The sequence below is a fragment of the Mya arenaria genome, chromosome 13 (assembly GCF_026914265.1).
Source record: "Mya arenaria isolate MELC-2E11 chromosome 13, ASM2691426v1".
Taxonomy (NCBI): Eukaryota; Metazoa; Mollusca; class Bivalvia; order Myida; family Myidae; genus Mya; species Mya arenaria.
In genome coordinates this window covers 69,072,277-69,097,793 of record NC_069134.1, presented here as the reverse complement: position 1 = coordinate 69,097,793, position 25,517 = coordinate 69,072,277, and the positions used below count along the sequence as shown (strand labels likewise).

Genomic DNA, 25,517 nt, shown 5'->3' with positions numbered 1-25,517 from the left:
TAGGTAGGTCGGGATTTCTTGTGGTAAAGTTGTGTTTGATTATCGTTGTCTCCCTAAACAGCGCCAATGCGTCTGAATTAACGTTTACTAGAGCGCTAGATATAAAAAATACATTGAGGCGTCTTTTCGAATCATGAAACAACCAGAAATATGGTACCAAATGGCAGTCAGGAAAAATGTCAGATCGCAACATTAGGGTCTGATTCGAAAGGTAACGGTAGGTCGGGAATCCGGAAACAAACAAACACGTTTTGCTACGCCTCAGCTTCTGTCAATCTGTTATCAATAAAATGGTATATTTGTTTTATTTACAGACAATTTTAATAGGAAAAATCTTCACTTGCAACTGTTAACAAACAATTACTAATACGTTACTCTGTTGTTTGTTGTATGAAAAAAACGTTTCGATGGTAAAACAGTACCTGTCTTTTCCACAGCCTCCTCGGACGAGAAAGTTATATGCCGGGAACCATGGATTCGCATCCACCGCTCATGTATCTACTTCAACAACGATTTGACAAACCAATCAGAAGCAGCCGTAACGTGCGACACAATGGGCGGGTACCTGCTTGTGATCAGTGACGTTGCAGAAAGAGTAAGTGCATATTGTTTTATAGAAATAAATATTTCCTTGCTTGTGTCTGTTATTGCAAATGAGTGGCTGCTATAGAAGTATGCATGTTATCAAATAGTGTGAAAACCTTAATAAGTAGTATATGCAAGTTAACCAGCTATTGTTAACGAATACTGTGTATCTGTATATGAAAAGTATGTGACTGTAATTAAATACTGATTGTCTGTTAACGAAAAGTATATGTCTGTCATCAAATAGTGCGTGTCTGTTGTCGAAAAGTGCGGGTCTATTAACGAAAATCGAATGATTGTTTTCGAATAATGTGGGTATGTTATCGAATGGTATGTGTCTATTCTCCAAAAAGTATGAGACTGTCAACAAAACATTTGTTTCGTTTATCAAAACATTTGCGTATGCTAATGAATAGTGTGTATCTGGAATCAAATAATTTGTGTTTGCTATTGAGAAGTATGTGTCTGTTATGATTTTTTTTCTGTTATCAAATACTATGTGTTTGTTATCGTTAGAGCATGCCTGTTATCAAATAGTATGTTTCTGTTATCGAAAAGTGAGTAATTGTTACCGAAGTAGTTGTGCCTGTTATCGGTAAGTGAAAAGTTGTCACCGAAACATGTGTGTCTGTTATCGGTATGTGAATAGTTGTTGCCGAAATAATTGTGCCTGTGAACTAAAAGTGAGTAGCTGTAACCAAATATGGGTGCCTGCTACCGATAAGTGAGTATTTATTATCGAACTATGTGTGCCTAAAATCGATAAGTGAGTAGCTGTTACCGAAACATTTGAGTCTGTTTTCAATAAGTGAGCAGCTGTTACTGAAACATGTGTGTCTGTTATCAGTAAGTCAAACATGTGTGCATGTTATTAATAAGTGAGGTACTGCAACCGAAACATGGGTGCCTGTTATCGATAAGTGAGTAGCTTTTACCGAAATATGTGTGCAGGTCATCGATAAGTGAATAGCTGTTACCGAAACATGTATGCATGCTATCGATAAGTGAGTAGCTGTAACCGCCACATGTGTATCTGTTATCTATAAGTGGGTAGCTGTTACCGAAACATGTCTGCCTGTGATCGATAAGTGAGTTGCTGTTACCGAAATATGTGTGCCTGTTATCGTTAAGACAGTTGCTTTTACCGAAATATGTGTGTCTGTTATCGATAAGTGAGAAGATGTTGTCGAAACGTGAGTGCCTATTATCGCAAAGTGTATATATGTAACCGAAACATTAGAGCCTGTTTTCGGTAAGTGAGTAGCTGTTACCGAAATAGGTGTGCCTGTTATCGCAAAGTGAGTTGCCGTTACCGAAACATAAGAGCCTGTTTTCGATAAGTGAGTAGCTGTTACCGAATCATGTGTGTCTGTTATCAGTAAGTGAAAGATATGTGCCTGTAATCGATAATAGAGTACCTTGTAATATGTACCTCTTTTCGATAGTGCATGCCTGTTATCAAATTGTTTGCGTTAGATTTCGAGTATTGCATTTCCGTCTAACAATAAGTGCGTCTGTTTTCGGATAATGTGTGTCTTTCCTTATTCGGTAAATTTCATTTTTTTTTTTGGGGGGGGGAGGGCTTTTGGTGTTTCAAAGAGCCCATATTTTAAATTGCAGAATGGTGTAATAAATGAAATGAAGACGAAATTACTCAAGCTTCGGTCAAACAAACACCTGGATTGGTGGATGGGGCTAGAGTTTGATAGAGAAACCGCGAAATGGAACTGGACTACCGACGAAGACTTTAACCGAAGACTTACGTGAGTAACTTGACGTATTTTAAAATGAGAAGGAATTACGATTTAATTATTACTATATAATATGTTATATACCAATCGTTTTCCCTCTTTTCTTTCTCAAAGTTCAAGGTCACATTTGGAGGTCAATACATGACACAAGTAATGTGCGTCCAAATGCAGGTAAAGTTCAGGAATAAGTTTTGACGGTGAATTATTATTTAAAAAATCATCTCTGGAAGCAATTAAAATTTTTACATTATCAGTTTTATTTACTATTATTGGTGATATTTCATTACTTAGGACATACTACGACTAGTGTTAAACTTATGTATATACAACTTTCAAATTCTGACTGGAAAACCCAACAATAACAACAACAACAACACCAATAACACCACCACCACAAACAACAAACAACTACACAACAGCAGCAGCAGAAGCAACAAAAAACTATAACATTAATAACAACAACAACAACAACAACAACACAATCTTAGACCTTAAGATGTTTATAGAAATATTTTCTTCAGGGAATGGGAGCCGGGATGGCCGAGGAATGAGTCCTGTGCTGTGTTCCACTACACACAGTGGAGTCTTAAGGATGACAAATGTACTATGGATCACCCGTCCATCTGTGAACAAAACCGCACAGGTATATAAGGGATTTTGCCTTGTGAAAAAGAATTCTATAATCTTAGGGTTTTTTTAACTTTTAAATGGCCGATAGTTAAGGATAATTCAACATAACTTTTAAATGATCTTTAAATAGTAATTTAATATCACTGTTTTACGAAATCAGGAAATAAAACTAAGATAGCCGTCATATTCCTAAGTATTTAACATACACAAATATAACTACCTTTGTTTTCTTTTTAAAGTTTTAACAACCACAACCGCCCCCACTCCCACTATTACTGTTGCGCCAGTCACCACCACTGAGGAGATGGTAACGAAACAAGAACCAACTAAAAACATAACTGGATCAACGGGTAAATCACCGAACACCAACAAGCCTACCAGCAAAACCAACCCGCCAGCGCCGACGACACCGTCTGAAGAGAGAGAAAGGGAAGCTGAATTGGAAAATTTTAATGTATGTTTGCCGCTCAATTAAAATGTAACACGTCGTAAAACGCACAAATGTCGACACAACCATACATTATTGCAAATTCAAAATACTATCTACAAAGGCAACCCAATGGGTTTGCAATTTTTTTACTACACTACTGTCTACGTGTAAATTCTAATCAAAAGCTTAACATTCAAAAATAAAAATATAACCATATCTAATTATTAACTCATTTTTTTACTTTCAAATGAGAAACCTATTGTCTAACCCAAAAGGGCTGTTACGCTGTAAACTACGAGAGCATTTGTCCACCCGTGCAGGCATTTGGGATTTCGTGGCCGCGCTCAAACCCCGGACTTGTGCGGGTCCAGTGTGGACACGGTTAGTTACGTGATTACATTGTATCCGTATTTCACGCTCCGCTTCCTTTCTAGATAGTTTAGTACCTTTCGTACAACAACGTTTTATATCATAAATGATTAAATTAATAATAAAAAGTATGATCAAACATGTGTTCTTGTACAAACAACAAATTGTTTACATTTACATAGGAAAAGCAATGTGGCACTGTTCTCAGAACCCAGTTGTGTGCTGGCGAGGGGAACCAAATGTTCAACAATGTACTTCACCGGCTGTCCAGAGTCTTACCAGACAGGTAAAGTTTTCTTATTACAATGTATGTGCAAAAAATAAACCAAGTATATCCCTCTCTCCGGTTGAGACCTAGTATATAGTACTAAATGTATCCCTAGCTCCGGCTTAAGCCTAATATATAGTACCAAATGTATCCTTTGTGTCCTGCCGAGGCATGATGTATGGTACCAGATGTATTCCTCGTGTCTTGTCTAACAGTGATATAAAGTACCAAATTTATTCATCAAGTCTTGTCGAGGCGTGATATATAGCACCAAATGCTTCCCTCGCGTCCTGCCGATGCGTGATATATAGTACCAAATGAGTTCCTTTTGTGTGGCTGATGCGTGTGTAATGTTCGTCAGTTTACCAAAAAAAAGGTAATGGTTTGTTCATTGGCATAAGTGTTTCATTGGTGTGATGGAACATCAATGGTAGTGGTCACTTATCAACAAGGCGACCCCGGTTCGAATTTCATTCCCGGCCTGGGTGCATGTGAGTTTGGCTAATGGCCACCAAGTCGGTCACGTGGGTTTTCCCCGGATACTTCGGTTTCCCCTAAAACACAAGACCACACACTCGCACAACATCTTGCCTACTAGAGTGATGACTTCGTAATAGTTATCATAACTTTCTTAACAATCGTAGCAAAATATTCAATGTTTAAACTGGCATGCCGTATATCGTCACATTAATGCAGAAACTCAATAACTGTTGCTTTTTCTACATGCAGTTATTGTGAAGGTGTCTGCTGTAGGATGACGATACGGAAACATGTGAAAATCGTTTGTGATAAACGCATTTCAATCTTGATTTATCTCGATGAATGTTGTTTAGTTCGTTTATCAAATATGATAAAGGAGAAATCAATGTATTTAACAATGAGTGTTGCTTCATTTAACTCCGTATGTTATCAAGAATATACTGGTTATTTGCAGCGCTGCATAATTCTGCTGATTGTGAAAGTAATGCATGCATGCCTCAGTTATAGATTCCCCGGTAAAATGTCCTTAATGTTCATCTCTGCCGAATCTGTTATTTCATAAAGTGCCATTATGCAATTAAATCCATTTGTAGATCTAAATGCTTTAGTGTTTAGGTTAATGTAATTCCAGCGTACAAGATTTAATCATTAGACGCTGCAGTTTTCCATTATTTTACGGACGCTTTCAGCGATTGAGAAATCTAAAAATGCATTAAATGCAATGCCATATCTTATTATCTTAACTCCTTTCCAAACATTATTCAATAATTATATGAACTGTTTTTTACAACTTCTGACAAATAACTCGTATGTTCGTGCTTTCTTCATGTTATTGGCTTCATTGCCGTGTTTGCCGGAAATTGAAATTGAGGGTGATTGTTCATCCCGCAACCACAGTGTCAATCTGCGTTTAGAAAAATATTCAGTTAAACCATAGCATTCCTGTGAGTATGTGCCCCATAAAGCACCAGTCACGTGATTGACACTGTCTTTTGTTTTGGGATTGATTTACAAATGCATATTTCTTGTTTTGTTTATTTTCAGAGCGAATCGTTTCTTGAGGACCCCGGTAACGAGGAGGCGACGCTGGCGTTCACCGGAAGTTTGGCGGCCGTGGCCGAAACCCCGGCCATGTCGGAGCAGGATCTCTACCAGACGACCGTCCTCTTGGAGACGACCGGTCGCGCCAAGCCCAACAACGCCTCACAGGCCAAAACCATCATAAAGGTATTTATTTAGTTTGTTACTTTAATATTTAACATTCAGACAATGCAGTGGTCGGGTTGCTTCATTTGATTACAAGACAGACCCGTTGTTTACGATGGTGGTAATGGTGGTGGAGATGCTGTACTGCTGCTGCTGCTGCTGCTGCTGCTGCTACTACTGCTGCTGCTGCTACTATTGCATCGGAACTTCTGCAATCAGATTGAATCCACAGTTTTTGAAATGTAATAATGTTCATTTTAGGACGTCCTAAAGTGTGGTAGCGGTCTTGTCGCCAATGACAAGAAGAGTACGTGGGCGGGAATGGAGCCGGCGACACAACGGATTGTTGCCGCCTCCCTCATGCGTTCCGTCGAGAACGTGACGTTGGCGATGGCGGAAACGTTCACGGAACCCGGAGTTCAGACGATTGAGGACGAGAACATAGGTAACAAGGCGATGATCTAAGATGTATCTGACGTGGTGTTTGGTAAATTAGGTAAACAAAGGTTCAATAGTATTATTTTTTTTAATTTCATCGAAAATTCAATAAAATTGCCAATATAAGCCAAACGGCTACACAAATATGTTATTAAATACAGTATTGAATGTGTTTATTATTTGAAAGCTTCCATGTTCAACATAGTTGAATAGCAAGTTTGTATATATGATACACGCTAAATATATGTAGTTAGTATATATAATACACGCTAGATTTATGGAGTCTGTACATATAATACACGCTAAATATATGTAGTTTGTACATATAATACACGCTAAATATATGTAGTTTGTACATATAATACACGCTTAATACGGGCTTGAAGAGGAAAGCATTTGTCTGAACAAGCCCTCTTACGATTTGTACGTGTATGCAAGGGAGTACTACCTTTTTGCCGGAGTGATAGGTATGAAGAAATTATGGCACCACTGAACCATGAAAATGAGAACCAGAAAAGTTTGTCATACATTTTTCATATAAAGTGCTTGCATGCCGGCAAGCAAATTGTACATGTTTTGGGCGGGGTTTGACCCCCGTTAACCAATGAAAATTGAACACGGAAACACCCGAGGTACTTTTTAGATCAGAACTTCCATAAATGGATATGCGTTAAATAGTACTGCATTTAATAGGAAAGCGTGTTCCACTTCTGTGCAATACAGTATATAGCAAAATGGTTTTTGTCATTGCAGTTATTACAATCAACAAATTCACTAAGTATCGCTGAAACTAAATGCTCATGGAATCAATCTTGAACATATTAATCCGCGTTTCACGCTACAATGAACTTGATGAAGATTTCAATCGAGCATTGGACGCAATTGTGTTTATATATGGAAATGGAGCCATAACAAATCCTGGAATTTGGAAGCAGAGCCAATAAGTCTGGTTTAAATCTGTAAAGGTGAGTTTATCTGAGATGTTTTATTTTTTTATTTTTTATTGAATTACGTATTTTGAAAACTATTCACTAGAAACTTCACGTTTTATCTATCTTCGCGTTCCAATCGAGGTACGGGGTTTCCCGGATTTATGGAGATTTCATACTAGTAACCACTACACTATCGTTTCAGGAGCATTCGCCGATAATTCGGCTGGAAAGAATGTTAAGATATGACAGTGGTATGATATTGAATGGGTACGAATTTTTCGACATCCGTTTTCCTATACGCTTCTGAAACATTGTAAATATTGCCTTTTCTAATTTTATTTCACATGTTTTTCTCATTTGTTGTTTGAAAGCATCAGTTGAAACGGTTTAGTATCGGTTTTACAACGTTTGTTTGGGGTATTAAGCTGCTAAAAAGGTTCAACAAGGCCATAAAGTAAGTGAAATAATTGTTGATGTCATGCCGACGGCTGCGGCAATTTTGAATATTCAGAACGATCTGCATCGTGACACATAACACACAAACACAAACCAGAAACGTTACTTAGGCTGTATTTTCTAAATATGTGAGTCGCAATGCTTTTCTTTTTTAAGATTGAATGAATTAGTGAATGAAATAAAAGAACAGTAATTGAGCTAGTCTTATTTAATTGCAGTATTGTTTTCAACTGACAGGTACACATTGCAAATTGTGATATGGTTCAAAAGAGAAATCAGCGTCCATTTAAACCTAATTTTGTACATGTAGATCGTATGGTTTGTATATTCATGTGTCTTTTTGATCTTATATAAACAACTTCTGCACTAGTCAATTGTAACCACTGCCCCCCCCCCATCCCCTGGTCCGGGGAATAGCGGGACTTCAGCTGTAGTCCAGCCTAGGAGTAAGATTGAATTATTGGTACCAGGTCCAGCCAATCCCAGTAACATCCCTGCCCTGCAGGGACAAACTGCTGGTAAAATCCCCCCAAAATAGCCAGGCAACCGGGGAACATCCTAGGTAAGACCCTTTCCTGCATTTTTTAGCACAAAAACAAAACAACACGCATTTCCCCAGCTATCCCCGGACTAGCTTCAATAATGAGGGATAATTTTTTATTATTTAGACATTTGTTATGTATCCCTGTCTTGAGTCTACGGTAGTAAACAAAACGTCAAAAGACTCGTTGATGGCCATTTAAGTGGACTAATTCCTAGTCTAAAATAATAGACGTGTTATACGGGGTTCTTTAAATCCCTAACTACGTGATTGAATTGCCATATCATAAATCGTAAAAAATCTGTCAACGTTCAATTATTTGGACTAGACTAACCCCTTGACCTTGAGGAGCCGTAATAACAATTGACTGGTGCATGACTGACTTTTGTATTGATTATAAGGGCTTTAATGATTGTAATTTATGGTAAGTATTTGGTGGTGGTTGGAATTACCGAAAACACTCTTCAAACCCTACCCCATCCTCTCACGCACACAATAGTCAGTACATTCAATAAGTAATACTCATTTTACATTCCGACCCCCAATGTCAACTCAGTGCTTCATTAAAAAGAAATGTATGGAAATGTCCAACAATATCAGTGACTTGATTACTATTTTGTATAAGCTATATAGGTGCTAAATTTAGAATATACTTTCAGCTCTGTTGAATGATGATTGTAATTGCAATTTATCATTTCTTTTATCAACCTGTGGGTTAATATTTTGTGAGGGTTAGAAGTAATTGTCTGTAATTACGCCTTGATAAGTTTTAACTTCTCTTACATAATGGGTCTTACATGATATGGTAATTTGGTTTTGACTATTTCCATGCTTAATTCAGAATAGACTTGATGTAAAAAATGTTAAGACAAGGGCAGTAATGTCAGGTGCGTCCATGTTTCCTGGTTCATGGTTTTGGCTGAAAAACGTCCTCGATTCGGTGAGTATTTACACAGTTTTCTATATGGTTTAATGATATTCTTTAGAAACGTCCTTGTGCACCGAATGAAGAGCAATTGCTTGTTTACAATGATGCTGGTTTTCAATGAAATTTATGAATGTATTAAGATATCTCGTGAAAACAATTCACGTACTTACTAGGCTAACCGACTCACTCAATGCATTTTATTCTTCAAAACAACGATTTAGAGTCATTCTTTTTCGTGCAAACCTCATTCAATACCTTGTTTTGGTCAATGATAGCATTATTACTATACACTTGTATACTATGATAAGTTTACATTACTGAAACATATCGGGCTTTAAAAGTGTAGAAAATTTAAACATGAATTTATTCATAGAAAGCTGTAAAAATATGAATTATTTGAAATTTAGTTAATTTTGATCATTAAACATGATGTTTGTCAAATTCATTTTTCATTTAAAACACAAATTATTTTAAATGTTTATAGAAAACATTAGATAATTCTGTAATGTAAGCAGTATTTGTATTTGCCCTTAAAATCTAAACAACACATTTTTTCATATTTAGCATTTGCAACCTTTTTTTGGGTGGTTATGTTTTTTTGTAACAAACAAATAATATATTTTGTATTCTCGCTGAGATGTTTTGCAGATGTTTGCCATGTTTTACCATCATATTTAAATGGATATTTGCCCATTTAATTCTAGTAAATATATATTAAGCCCTGATTGTAATAAACCGCAGTGTAACATTATTGTTATGAGATCATTTTTAATTATTTTCTGTTTGTAACATATTCTTCAATTGCGTTTGTATACTTGATCTCAAATGCATAGTAGCTCTATTTAGGTTAAACAAGAAGAACAACTCCAAACTTCCATATAATATATATAGAAATGCATTTTATATAATGTATACAATATTATTGTTGATGATTGTGAATCTACTAAATAAATTGCCAACAACAGCAGAAGTGCTTGTTAATTAAAATGGGGTGGAAGACTTCCAAGTTTCATTAACTTCTACGAAAAACGTTTCCCTTTTACTCCTAGTATATTTCACTTAGTCATTAAGTAAACTTTAACTTAAAAGTGTCCGGCAATAACACTTCAAACCCGTAGAGGCAGCGCCTTAGTTCATATTAATTAGGCTCGCTCCACAGAGAGAGCCTTTTTTAGTGATTGTTTTATGAGATCGCACTGGAGACGGAAATGAATGATTTTAGCCTTTCGATTTTAAGTGTATGCACAGAAAAGTGTTGTTGAAAATTTAGAATTAGAGAATGATATTATTTTGACTACTGTTTGAGTGATATCTATTTTTTTTTCTTTTACCTAATTGGCAAAAAGTGTAACGAAATAATGTAATTTGTCTATTTCGAGGCGTATAAACAAGGGCCCTGAGGTCAATAACTCCTTTCAATTCTTGAGCATGCGCAAAGTAATTCTACGCATGCGGTGCGGGGTGATACAGGAATCCAGTGGATCACGTGAAATCACTCAAAACGTGAAATCCATTCATAACTCATTTAATCTAATGAATAAATTATTTTTGTTGTATTTATTTTGGAAAGTGCCCATGAAGGGTATATGATTTAAATTTTATTGAAATCTGTCAAACTATGAAGAAGTTAGAGCATTTTTTCGAATTATTTTCGAAAAAAGATCGGAAATCGAGGTGAAATCCAGATTTCGAGAAGTGATATCCACTCATAATTCATTAATTTTAATTAATTAATTTACTTTTTTTGTAAACATTTTGGAAAGTGCCTCATAAAGGGTTTATATTTTAAATTTTATCGAAATTGGTCAAAATATGAAGAAGTTAGAGCAATTTCCACAGGTGCAAATCACTTTTTACGGCTATATATTGACATTGCAACTTTTGCAAACCTTAGTATTTGAACTTTCGCTTTTTGTTTTAAATACTTCCAACAGTTGCAAATCACTCTTACGGCTATTGGCATTGCAGCCTTTGCGAACCGTAGTATTTGAAATTTCGCTTTTTGTTTACAAATACTTCCCACAGGTGTAAAGCACTATATTTTGCACACACCTAAGTATTTGAACGTTGATTTTATGCTAAGAAATACTCTGCACAAGTGCAAATCCCTCATAATGGCTATTGACTCAGCCACTTTTGCACAACTTTGTATTTGAAGTTTCGATTTTTGCTAACAAATACTTTGCACAGGAGCTAATCACTCTTTAAATAATGACTATTGACACACCAACTTTTGCTCATTTTAGTATTTTAACTTTCGAACATGTTGAACAAACTTTGAACAGGTGCATTTAATCTATTTTATTTACCATTGACACAACAACTTTTGCACTCCTCATATTTAAACTTTCTGCATTTTGACACCAATATTAACACGATGTGCACGTTAATACACAGATTGCTTTTAAATACATGTATGTTATTTAATGGACATTATTTTAACTTTGTATGTGTGAATTTCAACACAATCAGTAAATATGTACCTTACTACGTACAATTATGTTTCATTTCTTTTTGTAAAAATGCAGTATCATTATAAAGTATTTGAAATGTTAATTTGATATACATGCTATTGTTGCTGATTTCTTAATATTGATCATCAGTAAAATTTTGCCAAATCGTTGTCCAGTCTTGACAGTTAAAGGCAGCAGTTCAATTTGCATGCTATTAACTGATTTTCAATATTGATTTCCAACAGAAATTTAGCCAAATTGTTGTATATTCTCTGACCGTTGAAGGCCGCAGTTTGATTAACATGCTATTGTTAACTACTCTTCAGTATGGATCTCCAACAGTAATTTGGCCACACTTATACTTGTATAATGTCTGACGGTTGAAGGCCGCAGTTTGATTTACATGCTATTGTTAACTACTCTTCAGTATTGATCTCCCACAGTAATTTGGCCACACTTATACTTGTATAATGTCTGACGGTTGAAGGCCGCAGTTTGATTTACATGCTGTTGTTAACTACTTTTCAGTATTGATCTCCAACAGTAATTTGGCCACACTTATACTTGTATAATGTCTGACGGTTGAAGGCCGCAGTTTGATTAACATGCAATTGTTAACAACTCTTCAGTATGGATCTCACACAGTAATTTGGCCACACTTATACTTGTATAATGTCTGACGGTTGAAGGCCGCAGTTTGATTAACATGCTATTGTTAACTACTCTTCAGTATTGATCTCCCACAGTAATTTGGCCACACTTATACTTGTATAATGTCTGACGGTTGAAGGCCGCAGTTTGATTAACATGCAATTGTTAACTTCTCTTCAGTTTGGATCTCCAACAGTAATTTGGCCACACTTATACTTGTATAATGTCTGACGGTTGAAGGCCGCAGTTTGATTAACATGCTATTGGTAACTACTCTTCAGTATGGATCTCCCACAGTAATTTGGCCACACTTATACTTGTATAATGTCTGACGGTTGAAGGCCGCAGTTTGATTAACATGCAATTGTTAACTACTCTTCATTATACTTGTATAATGTCTGACAGTTGAAGGCAGCAGTTTGATTTACATGCTATTGTTAACTACTCTTCAGTATGGATCTCCAACAGTAATTTGGCCACACTGATACTTGTATAATGTCTGACGGTTGAAGGCCGCAGTTTGATTAACATGCTATTGTTAACTACTCTTCAGTATTGATCTCCCACAGTTATTTGGCCACACTTATACTTGTACATTTCACACATTCATTTTCTTACATGTCCTTTTTAAACATTTTCTTTAGTTTTCAATAACTATTTGCCAATGTATAAAACTGTGTATAAAGTTGGTTTTTTTGTTCTCTTAATGAATGCTCATAATGTCACTCTATTGTATACCAACATTTCCGTTAAACTTTTGTTACACAATGATAACATTCATTTGTGGAAACAACTAAATTTATTCCATTTATAAGATTTTTCAATAATCCTTTACTATTGCTTTAAATATTCTGACATGATCATTCCCATTTGTTATCATCGAACGGCTAGAATAAAATGTAAAAACCTTGCACATTTGCAACAAATGTTCATTTCACTAAAATGTTCCTACAAATTGTTCTGCTTCTTTACCCTTTGAAAGCATTCATTTGTATGTTAATGTTATTCACATTCAAAAAATTACATTTGTTTTGCATTTCCTTTTAAAATTTTGAAATCATCTATTTGTATGTTGTTGTTAAAATTCTTCATCTTAAAAACTAATGTACTTTAATCCTTATTTCTCAAAACCAATCCTGCCTTTTGTATTGGACTCTTCTAAATACTGCTTCACTGCGTTGTGCTTTGTTGTATATAAGTATGTATATATGTTAACATCCATTTATCCAATTTCAAACTATTCATTTGAAGGGACTGTAAACCAGATTGGCACCAAAAAAGGTGTTCTTTTTGAAACATTTTTTTGTAAAAGCAGGACAATTATTGAACAGAATGTGTTACGCTTTGATAATCATAATTGAAGAAAAGGAACCAAAATGTAAAAAAAAATTGTGTCGGAGACCGGGTTCGAACCCGCGTCGCCAAAATTGCAGTCAAGTGTCGTACCCACTGAGCTACGAACGCTTACTCTGATATCAAGACATAATTAAGCTATACACCTAACTCGGTAATAACACGTGATAACACCAACTAGCAAATCACGCTAATTTAATGGAAAATACGAAATAACTGCTAAACTTAAATAAATTGTAAACTATGTGGTACCTCAGTTAGTAAGTTTCAATGCATTGTACACATCAATACCAAGTTTATGACAGCTTTCGACAATTTTCTTTTTTCCGCAATTTTATCATACGGACTTTAAGACTTTAAGATTGCTATTTCTCAGGGGTTTTATTAGTACCTGTATATGTAATGAAACTGTGTATTTCATGTTGCATATTTCATTCTTGAAGGACACATCTGTGTTTCAAAACCATATATTGTTGATTGCATTCTGATTATCATGTCACCTTCAATTCTAGTCACTTCTTTTTTAACTTGCATTTATATTGTTTCAATTTCAAATTTTGAATAAAAGTGCCATTTTTTATTTCTCAGTTCATTTTGCCCCATTTTACATTGTTTTCCTGACTAACATGACTAGAACATATTAGCCTTATAGTCATTTATAGTGCTATTCGTTCTAATTTCAGCACTTTAAAATACACAAAGTGCAGCTTTTTTTATTTCTTCAAACAAAGTTCTCATTACAAAATGTTTAATGTATATTACTCAAAATCTGTCTTAAAGTAAAATAAAGCTTGAAAGATGTCCTGCATTATTTGAATACGATTTGTGAACTCATCCATGTTTGCATTATATATATATATATATGTTATAAAACGAACCTAGGCTGATTAAAATTTCCATGTGTTAGTACTGAAACTGTCCATTTCACAAAACACTATCTGTACATTGCTATGGATCGTTTTAGAGCGAGCCTTTTTTGCTGTCTCCTACAGCAATTTTGTACTTGTATTATGAAGTCGTTTGGTTTTAGCCGCTGAAGTGCACGTGTGGTTAATGGCGAATACGCTTCCAGGGGAGGGAAATGTGAAGTTTCAACGGGAAGACAACTCTTTCTACATACCTGAGGAAAATATACTAGCTCATAGCTCAGGTAGGGTCAAATAAAGTGGAAAAATAAACATTAAAAGATATTCAAAATTTATAAAGATTCTTTATCAATTTCACGAAAACAGGTTTGAACAGATGTTCAGTTAAGTGCTTTTTTATTTTTTATTGTTATAATAAAAATGGTGTATATCGAATTATAAATAGTATTTCAAAAGCAATACCATATATAGTGTTTAAATGAAGGAACCCTTATAACCAAGTACATAGACATGAACAACATAATCTGCAATTCAAGGCGGCATATCGCGGGCGGTATTCCTGGAGTATCGAACATTTGGCGGACTGTTGGAACCCCAGCAGCCAGCGGATGTGAGGTCAGAGCGTCGTGTGGCCAGCCGCGTGTTGAGCGCCACTCTCGGAGGAACGAAGGGCCAGGTGCAGCTGACAGAGCCGGTTATTATAGCCTTCAAAACGGAAAAGGTACATTGCTACATGTTTGTCGTAGCCACAGCACTTAGCCTACGGTAACCTTCGGACGGATAAAATGCTATTTCTTGAGAGGAACAAATAGCGCCGCCTATAAATTATATCATGCTAATTTACACAGTATAGGGTCGACTTTTTAGTCCTTTGGTATATTAGAGCTTCCAATTACCAAGTGTACTTCCATCGGAGCTGTGTCAAAAGTTAACTAACAAAAGCATGTATTCACTCGGTACGCAGGTGGACGGGGTTGAGCGATACCAGCACAAATGTTCGTTCTGGAACTATAGCCTTGGTTTCACGGGCTCCTGGTCCCAGAAGGGTTGTGCCCTGGACAAAACTAACGATACCCACACGTTGTGTCGCTGTAACCACCTCACCAGTTTCGCAGTTCTCATGGACATACATAAAACAGAGGTATTCCATTGTACTTACCAGTATCCTGTATATCGCGTTCCCTGCGGCGGCAGGTGACCACATTGGCGTTGAATTACGCATTGCTCTAATCATGTTTAAAAGATACAATTGGATCATATTTCTTTTAAGATATATGCAAATCTGTTTTTAAAGATAGTTATACGGATCTGATTTTAAAGGGACTATACACCAGATTGACACCATTTTTTTATTTTCTGTAACGGATACCAGGGCAATTATTTAATAAAATGTTTTACTCTTTGAGATCAGAATTGTAAAAAAAAATACCAAAATGTAAAAAAAAATCGAGTCGGTCAATCGGGTTTGAACCGGTGTCGCCAAAATTGCAGTTCAGTGATGTATACACTGTACTACGAAGTCTTACATTAAACCGTTGGAATATTTAAGCTATATACCTAACTTGTTAATATCACGTGATAACACCGACTAGCCAATCACGCATAAGAATGAATTCTACTAGGTAAACATATTTAGTAATCTTTTTTAATTGGAAAAATACGAAAAAACTGCGAAAATAAATTATTGTAAACTATGTGGTACATCAATTAGGTAGTTTCAATGCATTGTACACATCGATACCAAGTTTATGTCAGTTTTCGACAATTTTCTTTTCTTTTTCGCTATATCATCATACGGTGTATAGCCCCTTAAATAGGGTATATAGTAATATAATAATATATTTCTAATAACATATGTTATCATCTTTTTCTAATAAAATTGGATCATATGTTTCTAGTTACCCATATAATCATCAGACTATGATAACTTATATGCGTGTCTGTCTATATATAATAGCATACATGCATATGACCATCTGTCTCTGGAAAATATCATCACGTGACTCTAATAACGTATTTGACCATCTGAATCTGATCAAGTATATGAATACATGTCTCTAAAAGCAACTGTAATCATTTGTCTCAAATAACAAACATGTATATGATCGTCTGAGTGTTATACCTAATATGATCATCTGACTCTTACAACCTATACACTCATCTGTCGCTAGATCAAGGATGTACATGCGGTGGTCCTGTCATACATCACCTACGCCGGGATCATCATCTCTGTCATCTGCTGTTTCTTCAGCTGGCTTACTTTTGTCTGCCTCAGGTAAATAATTGATCCACATACCTCAGTAAAAATGATTTTAAACCTCAGTTACACAAATGATCTATTTACCTCGGGTAAACAAATTATCCATATAACTCAGGTAAACAACTTATCAATATATTCGGGTAAACAAATGGTCCATATACCTCGGGTGAACAAATGATCCATCAAATACCTCAGTTAAAAAAATTGATCCATTATTCAGCTAAACAATTGATGTATAAACATTCGGTAAACAATTTGTCACCTTAGTGCAAGAACTCAATATCTGCTTCTATATATATATGCAGTTATTGAGTTATTGCAGTAAGGTGACGAATTGATCCATATACCTCAGGGAAACAATTGATCCATACACCTCAGATAAACAATTGATTCATAAACCTCAGGGAAACACTTGATCCACATACCTCAGGTAAAGTATTGATCCGCATACCTAAAGGAAATTATTGATCCATATATCTCAGGTAAACAAATGATTACTAATGATCTATATACCAGGTAAACAGTTGTTCCATATACCTCAGGGAAGCAATTGATCACTAAAGCTCAGGTAAACAATTGATCCATATACGTCATGCAAACAACGGATCCATTTATCTCAGCTAAACAATTAATCCATATTTCTTTGGGAAGTAATTGATCCCTATTCCTCAGGCAAACAATTGATCCATACATCTCAGGGAAGCAATTGATCCATATACCTATGGTAAACAATTGATTCATATACCTCAGGTAAACAATTGATCAATATACCTCAAGTAAACAATTGATCCTTATACCTCAGGTAAACAATTGATCAATATACGTCATGTAAACAATTAATCTATTTATCTCAGCTAAACAATTGATCCATATTTCTTTGGGAAGCAATTGATCCACATACCTCAGGCAAACAATTGATCCATATATCTCAGAGAAGCAATTGATCCATATACCTCAGGTAAACAATTTATCCATATACCTCAAGTAAACAATTGATCCATATACCTCAGGTAAACATTTGTTCCATCATTTACCTCAGGGAAACAATAGATCCATCTGCCTCAAGGAAACAATTGATCCATCATATACCTCAAGGAAACAATTTATCCGTATGCCTCAGTGAAGCAATTGAACCATATACCTAAGGTAAACAACTGATGCATATATCTCCGGGAAGCAATTGATCCATAAACCTCAGGTAAACAATTGATTCATATACCTCGGGTAAACAATTGATCCATATACCTTAGGTAAAAATTTGATCAATGCGAAAAGAAGATATTTGTAAATTTAGGGCTTATTACAATCGTGTTTGGTAATAATGTCCACTTCCTGTACGTCTGTGTAAGGATTCAACCCATTTAATATTTAAGATTAGGAAAAACTTAAATATAATGTTTTCACATGTGGTTCTTTGTTTAGTAAATGTTAACACTTCATTGTGACAGTTATAAAATAAATTAAATCTTGTAGGGTTCTTGAATGCATGACGGTTAAGTAGGCAACAGTTCTGTTCAGGGAATATGATGTAGATGATGTAGATAACGAGTCCGCAATGTGATGATGACCTTATTTGAGTTATACCCAAGCACTGTAGATTAATGGTTATTGTTCTATACAGTTGCTTGCCTAACCAGATAGCTTTTGTAGACGTAAACCTTAAGATCTTAAATGTCTTAATTAAAAGAAAATCTTTCACAGAGTGCATTTTCTTGGACAAATGTTTACAATGCAGTCTTAGTTATGTGTTAAAGGTTCCTAGAAAAGGCCAGTCTTTGTGCATACTGTACCGGACACGGTTAATATGAATATGTTAGTGAAAATGAGTATAAATACTAACAACCCGGTTCTAATTGAGTTAACTAAAGCATGGTACATTCCAACTATCTCGTCTTGTGAACAAACACGTGGCATTTGCTGCATGAGTGGTCTTCGTCTTACAGCTGTCGCTGCATCAAAGGACCCCGTAGCAGCGCCGACGAACGGGGTCACAGTGGTGGAAGTAGCTACGCGGGCTCCGCATCTCGGTACGGATTATTTCAGATTTAGATTGTAGATTTCCAGGAGTGTATTTGCATGCAACACCATATTAAACCAATTCATTCAAAAAGTAACTATTTTATTGAAAAGACCTGTGTTTCTTTCATGGATTTGCTTAGATAATATTTTCATGATTTAAAAACTTTTTCCAACAACTTATTTGTTCTAGACTACTGGATGCGCAGTTTTCTGTGTACTTCTTTACTTACAAATTACTCATTTCATGTATAAGAAAGTTATGAAACGCCTAAAAAGTTTAAGTAAACTTAAGAGCCAACACTTAATCTTACCTCTCAGCATGTGCACTATAACAATTGCCTATCAAGTTGTCCTAAGTGGTTTGTCTCCTGCTTTTCGTTATTCACGGGCATGTATAAGTTAAACGGTGCCAATCATGTTTTGCTTAAATAATATCATACCGCAGATATACTAAGAAAACAAGATAATGTCTATTCCCAACCTCTACCCCATAATCTCCGGGCCAACTAACTTTACCTGTGCCACGCTTGTTGCAGTTCCGTTAACGGGGAGCGGAACTCAATCCACAAACATCTCGTGTTCACAATATTTGTGGCGGAAATCCTCTTCCTTGCTGGTATACAGAGGACAGATAATAAGGTATGTACAATAATCGAGGGTGATGGTGGTCTAGTAGAAGAGGTTGTGGGTTCGATCCCTGTCAGGTCGTGGTTGATATTGTGGTAATACTTGTCCGCCAACCATCCAAGATGCTGTGGGTTCGATCCCCGCCAGGTCGGGAATGATATAGTTGTATATTTGTCCACCCCTCATCCAAAAGGTTGTGGGTTCGATCCCCGCCACGTCGAGAGTGATCTTGTGGTAAAGTTTTCCACCCCTCATCCAAAAGGTTGTGGGTTCGATCCCCGCCAGGTCAAGAGTGATCTTGTGCAATAGTTGTCCGCCTCTCACCCAAGAGCTTGTGGGTTTGATACCAGGTCGAGAGTAATCTTGTAGTAAAGTCGTCCGCCTCTCATCCAAACGGTCGTTGGCATGGCCTCTGAAAATGGACACCTTTACTGGTTTCTACCTAGGAAAAGGAGTCGATCGTGATTCTATAATCAGTTTTCGTCACGTACAAAAATGCCTATATACTCTAAGTTGTACTTAAATGATTTATATCTGCGAACAATCCAAACTTATGTTATTGTTAGAACCAAATACTTTCAGTTTCATATACAAGTATGTAATGCCAGATCAGTGACAATTGGCATAGATTTATATTTTGGGAAATGGTGGCGAACTGTAGATGTCCGTTGGTTTGTCATGGCATACCGATATAAAGGCCTAGTTTAAGGAATGTTTGGCATGATAATCCCCTGCTGTGCATCTCCTGCTAATTGCAATGGTGTCATAGTAGGGGCCATTTTCCTGTGTATTTGTTTATTGGCTCAGGGCCATTAAGGGTCCATTTCTATAATTAAACATCCAAAACTGTACATCAGGATACTCAGATAGGAGATCTTATAAGACAATTAGGCATACTATTCCAATCATGTTGTATATTATAAATCATATTGATAGGCTGTATTATATACAACGTATATACTCTCAAGATTCTAAAGCACTGCAATAAAAAATTTGATATCATTTGAAAAAGAGAACAAAATTTACTAGTGTGATATAAAGAACTTGTTTTTATTATTTCTTTAATAAATCTACCATTACTTAAATTTAGGCCAACAGGACATTCAGATCTAAGATCTTATAGAAATGATAAAAATTAAGATCAAAACACAGAAATTGAGTACTTAACCAAAAAGAAATGGGGTGGGGGGGGGCACTTATAGAATGCTTTAACCAGGCACTTAAAGTTATTCGTTAGTTTGTGTTTGAAAAATGCCCGTTATCAGATCAATCGGGACAAAAATAAAACAAAATTCAACTTGTCAAGTACTACCAGTAATCTTCAAACGGATTTTCTGATATGACGTCATATTTCAGATCGCGTGTGCGGTGATCGCGGGCGTGCTGCACTTCTTCTTCACATCAAGCTTCTTCTGGATGTTTCTAGAGGGTATCCACATCCTCTTCATGCTCGTCCAGGTGTTTGATGCCGCCAGGTCAAGGGTCAAATACTACTACCTAGTCGGATATGGTACGTATAGTGGCCGGTCAAATACTGCTACCTCGTCGAATATGGTACGTGTAGTGGCCGGTCAAATACTACTACCTCGTCGGATATGGTACGTATAGTGGCCGGTCAAACACAACTACCTCTTCGGATATGGTACGTATCTTGGCCGGTCAAACACTACTCCCTCGTCGGATATAGCACGTATCGTGGCCGGTCAAACACTACTACCTCTTTTGATATGGTACGTATCTTGGCCGGTCGAACACTACTACCTCTTCGGATATGATACGTACTGTGGCCGGTCAAACACTACTACCTCTTCGAATATGATACGTATCTTGGCCGGTCAAACACTACTACCTCTTCGGATATGGTACGTATCGTGGCCGGTCAAACACTACTACCTTTTCGAATATAGTACGTACTGTGGCCGGTCAAATACTACGACCTCGTCGGATATGATACTTAGCGTGGCCGGTCAAGGATCATATATTGCTTCCTCGTTGTATATAGTAGGCATCGTGACAGGTAAATACTACTCTCTCTTCGTATATAGCACGTATCGCAACCAGTCAAACATTACTACCTCGTCGTTATGGAACGTATCATAGCCGTTAAACACTACTTCCTCGTCGGATATGGTACATATCGTGGCCGGTCAAACACTACTATCTCGTCGTATATGGTACGTATCGTGGCCGGTCAAACACTTCTACCTCGTAGGATTATAAGTATCTTCCATGGCCGAGAGTTAAAGATAGGTTCATTCCGACCAGAGCGTAGGGTGTTTTGCGGAAACGAGGTTTACCGAGTTTCTGCAAAACACCCTGCGCGAGGGTCAGGATGAACCTGTCTTACACGAGCGGCTATGGTAGAAGCTTTTTCTCCCCCCTCAGTTAAACAAAATTAAGGAAAAATGTATTTTTTGCTGGAACTCTTTTCTGCTTAGTGAAATTAATTGCGTATGGATATGCGATAATTCGTGGTTATCATGGAAACGCGCGCAGTGATTCAGATTATGTTAATAGTCAAATCAGTCTTTAAATAGTTTTAAGGAGAGTGAAGCATTATTTCTTGAAAGGTGCGTGAAAACTGTTTTATGGTGACATTTGAAGCGAGAAATGATTAATTAGCGTTTTAAATATTGCCAAGGTTTCCATGGTGCTACAGACGACAGTTTGGGAGGTAATTACAATGTGGCGACCATTAAAAAGGAGGAATGTCACTCATCGTGGTCAGTCACACACTACTACCTCGTCGAATATGACACGTATCGTGGCCGGTTATACACAACTTCCTCGTCGAGTCCGGACGTGAATTGGTGGTTTGAATGAAATGTATAAGTAATCAACACACAGAAATAGGGATAGCAATTTATCTTTGAGGCACTAAATTGATAGTTTTGTATCACTGTATTGTATATTGTTTTCTGGGTAAACCATGTTTTTGTATAGTTTATATATACATATGAGCACAATGGATTGATTTCAGTATGCAAATGTATATTTAATTTTTCAGGATTCCCACTTTTGATTGTTGGAATATCTGCTCTTGTTTATCATGATGGATATGGCACTGAGAAATAGTTAGTGAATATTTTCTTACAATCATCTTCACAACAACATGCATTGAAACTGTGTTGTTCCATTGTGCAAATGCAAATACTAATTGCAATATACATGTTTGTGACTAATCAAACATGGCGGATTCTTTTGCAGTTGCTGGTTGACATCGGACAGAATGTTTTTATGGAGCTTCGCCGGTCCCGTAGCATTTATATTACTGGTACGTATATTGAAATATTAGTGTTGTTTTTATACGTTTTGTAAATACTTCATCGTAAATACTTTTAGAACTTTTCTAACAGATTTGGATTGTAACTCAGTCTATATATATAACCGACAAAGCAAGTTAAAGGGTGTTGTTTTTTTAGTCACCCTGTGGTTAGTCGTTCGGTCGCTCGGTCGTTGCATTTTTTCTTGTCCGGAGTATAACTTGAAAACTACCGAATGCAATTGAATAAACCTTCATACGATGGTAAAACATAATAAGAGGAAGTGCAGTGTTCAAGAACAATAACTTCTTTTTGTTATTTTTCTTGTCAATTAAATTCCATATAATAGTATAACACAACAAAATGAAGTGCATTTAATAAGAACCATATCTCCTTTGTAGCTAATTACAGAGTTATTGCCCTGTGTTTCATTTTCTTGTCCGGAGCATAACTTGAATGAAATCTACTTGCCGGATTTCATTTAAACATCACACGATGGTAAAGAACAACGAGCTAAAGTGCAGTGTATAATAACCATAACTCTCTTTCCGTTAATTACAAAATTATCGGCCTATGTTACTCTTCCTTGTCTAAAACATAACTTGAAAACTACTGGATGGGATTTAATTAAACCTCATACGATGGTAAAGCAAGGAAGTGCAGTAAACAAGAACCATAACTCTAGTTCAGCTTATCATAGAGTTATTGCCCTTTGTGTCCTTGTCTTGTATGTCGATAAATTCAAAACAACTGTATATAATTCATTAAAGCTTCATACAATGATAGAACATAAATGAGAGGAAGTGATATGTATAACAACCACAACTCTATTTAAACTAACTACAGAGTTATTTCACTTTGTTACTTTTTCTTGTCGAAGCGTAGTTTATAATTTTATCAATTAATAATAATTAAACAACACACATTGGTCATGCATGATAAAAGAAAATGTAGTGTGCAATAAACTCGGAGCTATACATATTTTTGTTAAAGAGTTGTTCTATGACCTGAACAGTTGATAAATTCTTTTGCATTAAAATAGTTGTGGAATTTCCGATTAGGATGAACAGTTGATATTTCTCTTTCATATTGCAGGTAAACCTGTTTATACTGATATACGCCATGACAGCGGTGTGTAAACATTCAGAGTATGTTTTCACGAAGGACAAGTCCCCGACAGGAAACATAAGGTCGGTGGTTAATAGATCTGTATGATTAAGAAATAATATGTTTGAGAGCAATGAGCCTGGTATGTGGATATATTGTATGCATATTGCAGGAGATTTGTGAACGAATTTAGTCAGTGTTCGAAGCTTGCATCATAGTTTGGAAGCATAATTTACCGGGTGAAAAAGCTTGATTCTGGAAGGATCGCCATGTTGTTGAAGCGCCCAAAAGATCGATAAAAAGATTGGTGCCATGAAAAATATTTCTCGGGTGCTTTTTCGTACATGCAGTTCTAGGTCAAAGTTTACAATTAATCTTCCTAAAAATGTGGCTGTCTAATTGTAAAATCCCCCGTCCCAGTTTTCTTGTGGACGAACGCAAGAGCATCATTTTAAGACCCTCAGTTTGACTTTATTGAACTTTAACATTTTTGACTCCAGGGCGTGGATCCAAGGCGCCCTGGCACTTGAAGTGTTGCTGGGCCTCACGTGGGTGTTTGGCTACTTCTACATCAGCGATGAGGCCCTTCCATTCGCATACCTCTTCACCATTTTCAACTCCCTCCAGGGCCTCTTCATCTTCGTATTCCACTGTGTACTCAATAAAAAGGTAGAGGTCTCTTACAAGCAACAAACATACTTGTATTACTTTTCCTAATCATGCCTAAACCAATGACACATGCCTTATTGTAGAAAACCGTTTTCGGTTTAGTCAAAGTTATGCAAAACGTTTATTGGTTGGTCAATATTTATCGAATAATAACTAATAGCCAATCAATTCATTTTTATTAGTCCACTTGCCAAAAGATAACATGTGAACAACTTTTCAAAGTGTAATGCAATTGAATGCCGTTCATTTAATTTGATACTTGAACATACAACTTTGCATCTCTCTGAGTGGTAAGAACCCCCTTTCCAGATCCGCAAGGAATACCAGCGATTTATCGACTACAAGCGGAGACCGACGTCCAGCGGCACCCACTCCACCAAGGCGAACGCTTCCGGTCACTCCAGCGGCCTCCAGCTCCACCACCGCTCAGAGCCAGGCTTCTCCGACAGCTCTAAAACCACCAACGGCAAGGACTACCGCACGTCCACTGATGCGTGAACGTCCGGTATCACGAGGACCAAATAACAAGATAATTATTATACTCGTCACGTGCGTGATAATGACACGTGTTCCATGTTGTTGTAAACCAGGCCTGTATGCGTTGGCTCTTTAACACATAGCGTGAGACTCGTGCAATTAAAGAATTGTGAATTATAAGTGCAAGCACGTTTAATACGTTGAAATATCGATGAAGATCCGTAAAAAGTTAATCTACAATTTTTTTTTGAAAATAAAATATTCGTATGAACATGTGGACGGAGCTTTCTTGCCAAGGTTAACTTTGTGTATTATTTAAAAACTGAAAATTATGTACCGGTGTCTGTCTATTTAATGTGCTTGTTCAATATTGTGTGGACCATTTCTTTTTGTTCACAGAATGCTAAGAAAGCAATGCTTTACTAGTGCAGGTACAAGTTGCTATGTTTGTCCCTCCTAAAATACGAAATCGCTCCAAGAATTCTTCATGAAAAAACCTCTGAGTTTTAATCCTCTTTTAAACCGATGTTGAACTCATATAAACTCTGTGATATCACTCACTGTATAGTCATTTCAGCCCACATTTTGTTTGATACTTATTCTAAGTATATTCTTTTATCTGTACCAACATGCTTCAAATGCAATAAACTCATTAAAAGCAATGCCTTGTTATAGTATATCCTTACAAAGACATCTTCAAGTGCCCAAACTTGTCACTAGTCGCAGAACAAAACATAAGCTTATGATAATAGTCATTT

General features: G+C 36.4%; 1 protein-coding gene across 1 annotated transcript; it reads left to right on the top strand.

Annotated features, from left to right (window-relative positions):
- Positions 1 to 539: 539 nt before the first annotated feature.
- LOC128215508 (adhesion G protein-coupled receptor L2-like) lies at positions 540 to 24,780 on the top strand. Its single transcript, XM_052922190.1, has 20 exons — positions 540 to 595; positions 2,206 to 2,348; positions 2,858 to 2,979; positions 3,206 to 3,420; positions 3,672 to 3,777; positions 3,948 to 4,051; positions 5,558 to 5,740; positions 5,981 to 6,164; positions 14,502 to 14,621; positions 14,874 to 15,058; positions 15,302 to 15,478; positions 16,509 to 16,612; positions 18,541 to 18,624; positions 19,153 to 19,255; positions 20,600 to 20,753; positions 22,251 to 22,317; positions 22,451 to 22,517; positions 23,602 to 23,696; positions 24,114 to 24,282; positions 24,592 to 24,780. Exons 1-20 carry the CDS (start codon positions 554 to 556, stop codon positions 24,778 to 24,780), a joined length of 2,613 nt encoding a protein of 870 aa, XP_052778150.1. The 5' UTR covers positions 540 to 553.
- The last annotated feature ends 737 nt before the right edge of the window (positions 24,781 to 25,517 follow it).

Bases quoted from the DNA above. Each gene is read 5' to 3' on its own strand.
- LOC128215508 (XM_052922190.1), top strand. From the start codon at position 554: ATGGGCGGGTACCTGCTTGTGATCAGTGACGTTGCAGAAAGA. The intron at 6,165-14,501 runs GTAACAAGGCGA...GTTTGGTTTTAG, and splicing joins GATTGAGGACGAGAACATAG to CCGCTGAAGTGCACGTGTGG. The intron at 24,283-24,591 runs GTAGAGGTCTCT...CCCCCTTTCCAG, and splicing joins ACTGTGTACTCAATAAAAAG to ATCCGCAAGGAATACCAGCG.